The 3,320-nt window shown below is 47.9% G+C and overlaps 1 protein-coding gene across 1 annotated transcript; it reads right to left on the reverse strand.

Moving 5' to 3' along the window:
• Positions 1–931: 931 nt before the first annotated feature.
• LOC126647454 (uncharacterized) lies at positions 932–1,581 on the reverse strand. Its single transcript, XM_050329770.1, is given in 2 exon segments — positions 932–1,539; positions 1,542–1,581. Coding segments are annotated over 2 exon segments (648 nt in total).
• Positions 1,582–3,320: the final 1,739 nt, after the last annotated feature.

Genomic DNA, 3,320 nt, shown 5'->3' on the forward strand with positions numbered 1-3,320 from the left:
TATTCTTATGTCTTTGAAACACATATTTCTTTGAGGTTTTATTAGCCAGAAAATCTGGCTATTTTTTCTTTCATCCTGATACGTTATTTAGAAAATATCACTATCATGGGTTCTTGATAAGCAGAATGCCATTTTTCAACTATCATTAACTAGAAGTGAGAATTCTGTATTACCAAACCAGATACGTTTCTGTGTGAAACTAATTAATAATCTATTAATCATATTTTATTTACTAGCTTTTAAAGAAAAGGACACACCCTTAGATTGTTTTAAGTTCTAGATACCTGACTCTTAGCTCTAAGGAGAAAAATTAGTCTATTATTTAAAATAGAATTCAGTGTAACCACTAAAGAACATTTCTGATTTTCTTTAATAAGCTTGTATTAAGATGAACTTCATTTCCAAGGTTAGGAAAGTTAAAGACTGAAGGTTGGAGTCAAGAAAGATAGTTTTTATACTTGGCAGTAGCTGTCACCTGCTTAGAGATAATAAAAAGATCCTCTGAAATTTAAAACTATACTCTATCTCAGTTTAGGTACCTACAATATTTATGCATTTGAATCCATTCTTTGTATTCACAAAACTCAGTTAATTGGGCTAAATGACTGTTTTATTGAAGAAAAAGTATCAAATATTTGTGGTAAATCAAAATATTTGTGGTAAAATTATGAACAAGATCTAATCTTTTCTTGTACAGTTTTGGGAGGTTTTCTTAGAGTGTGGATGACATGCAACAGTGTTTGAACAAAATCTTTCTAAAGAGAGGAGCAAAGTCCAGGATTAACAAAGCTGTCTGAAGGGAAATCATAGGCTGGTCTCAAAAAGCCGTGGCCAAGAGCAGTCTGACATCAGGATGCCCTTGGGACAGCTGGTGCCTGGGGCACTGTCCTGTATCCATGGCTCCCATGCCACTCTCCCAGAGGGACACTGCTCAGGTCTCAATGTCCATCTCCAGGCCCCTGCCCTGTGCTGACAGCCTGGCACTGCTGCTCCTGCTCCCGTGGGCCGCAGGTGCCAAGGAATGCCCTGAGCACAGCACCGAGTGCCCACCTGGACAGGGAGCGCTGTGGCCTTTGGGCCGGGGCATGAATGCCTGTGGGAGGAGGAGATCTGTCCCCAAGGAGATGGGTGGGCACAGACAAGCTCCTGCCTGCAGCCCCAGTGCTGAGAGCTCTTCCCAGGGAAGAGTGGAAGGTGCATGGCCAGGGCTGGTGTGTGTGATGCTGCTTTCTGGGATGGCTGGGCCAGACCTGCCCTGTCTGGGGCAATGCTCGACTCTGGGGTGTGCCTGGGTCATCCCTGGTGTCGGTAGCACCGCCCAGGGCAGGAGATGCCCTCTGCAGGCTGCTGACGGCCTCTCCTGCTGCGGCTGTGCCCTCTGCATCTTCCTGTTGAAACAGTTCTTTGCTGCCATGGTCTTCTGACACATCTTGGGACACTTGGCTTTTGCTGTAATCTTCCCAAGTCTCCAAGGGCACTGGATTTTTGGGGTACTCTTCCCACATCCCATGGGACAGCTCTTTGTGAGTATTGTACTCCAGTCCTCTTCCTCGACCAAGGTCCCTGGCTCACTGGGGCCATGGGCTACAAGCCACACCAGTGCTTTCTGCATACTAAGGCTTAGGATGGCCTCAAGTACCTCCAGGCTTGTCAGCTTTGTCTGCCAAAGGTGGAGAAATGTATTCCCCTGGCATATGAAAAATGAGAGAGGGGAGGTTTCTTGAGGACTTCTTCCTCAGTGTGAGGGTGCTTTTCTGTTTAACCCATCCTGTCCTACACAATCCTGTCCTGTCCTCGGCACTCACCTCCCTGTGTCTGTCTTTGAGCTGCCAAGACCACATCAACCCTCCTGCTGCTGGAGCTCCTTGTCCACCAGTCTGTCTTGATGCTGCTGCAGGGTAGTTTTTCTCCATGGAGCCCTGTGCACTGGGCAGGCCCAGCCACTATTGTCCAGCCCCTGCAGAGCCTTTTTCTTGCTGGACACGATAGCCTGGTCGCTCCTGGTGTCCTGCAGAGCTCTGTGGGCATGGGACTGGTGGCAGCCTGTACTCCTGGAGGGGAGAAGCCTTGGCTGTCCCGAGGTTCTGCATGCTGCTGTCATGGCCCACATGTGGGAAGGAAGAGGAGGATGAAGAGACATGGGATGAAGGTGGCAGCCCCTCAGGAGCCTGGGAGTTGGCATTCTCCAAAAGGATGTCTGTGCTGGTCTTTAACTTTCTCTGCTGCAGACCTGTCTGGGTCACCTGGGGAGATCCTGCCTCCTGAAAGAGGTGCTCTCCTGGGAGTTGGGCACTCCAGGGCTCTGCTATCCTTCAATCCCTCCATGGTCAGAGCAAGGTACTGTGTTAGTTTTGCAGCTAGACACCCCCGTTTTATTGATGCATGGTTTAATTGACTGCTATGTGTTCATGGGCAGTGCCTGTCTCACAGTAGGCTTGCAGAGTACCCAGCCTAAGTCTGGCAAACTGCCATATTTTGTGAAGCTGTCCCATCATTCCTTCCTTTCATATCTCAAAGTTTTGGTCTCTCAAATCCCCAAGTGTTTGGCAAGGCACTTTTGATTCCTCAGATGGTGTAAAAGAGGGTATTCTGAAACTCCATTTAAGCTCAGGCCTGGGCTTCTGCCTTGATCTCAGTTGTAGGGCTGCAAATCTGTCTCTGCTTCATCTTTTGCCTTTGGCTGTATCCCTGGAGAGATCATGCACCTGGTTTTCTCCTTTGCCATGTCTGGGGCTGGCAATGGAGCCTGTTCCACACCTGGAACCTCGCTCTGCCAGCTGTGCTGAGGTTCTGTGGGACTGTGGCCCTGGTTGGTGATGATGCTCCCTGGGTTGGGATCACCACTTAGAGACCAGACAATTTTGTGCTCCTTGTCTTTCTCTCCTGGTAGGTTTTTGCTTCCTCCCTTCTGTCAGTGTGATATAATGATAATGATGTATGGGGAGTAGCATTGTGTCTCTGTTTTGCTTGGAAATCAAACAAGAGATGGTGGTGGGAAAGTATTTTTATGTGACTGTGGTCACAGGTTTAGTAATCCTTTTGTGAGACAGGGTAGGATGTGTAGAAGAGAAGCCCTGGAAGGGTGGTAGAGAGGCAGCCCACTTTGCAACATTGTGATTTTAGATTGTTGTAAGTCCACTGTCATGCTGCATCTTGCTTCCATTCCCCCTGGGAGCCAGGCTCTAGAAGCTGGAGATTGAAGCCTCTACTCTATGCACACACAAGCCCATTATCAGATCCAACCCTCATTCTATTGGTGTGTACAGCTATTCTGTCTAAGGTTCCAAAATGTTTTTCTCCTTGTCAGCATCTTCTGTCCT

Source organism: Myiozetetes cayanensis, unplaced genomic scaffold (genome assembly GCF_022539395.1).
Source record: "Myiozetetes cayanensis isolate MyiCay16 unplaced genomic scaffold, myiCay2020 scf1, whole genome shotgun sequence".
In the NCBI taxonomy this organism is placed as follows: Eukaryota; Metazoa; Chordata; class Aves; order Passeriformes; family Tyrannidae; genus Myiozetetes; species Myiozetetes cayanensis.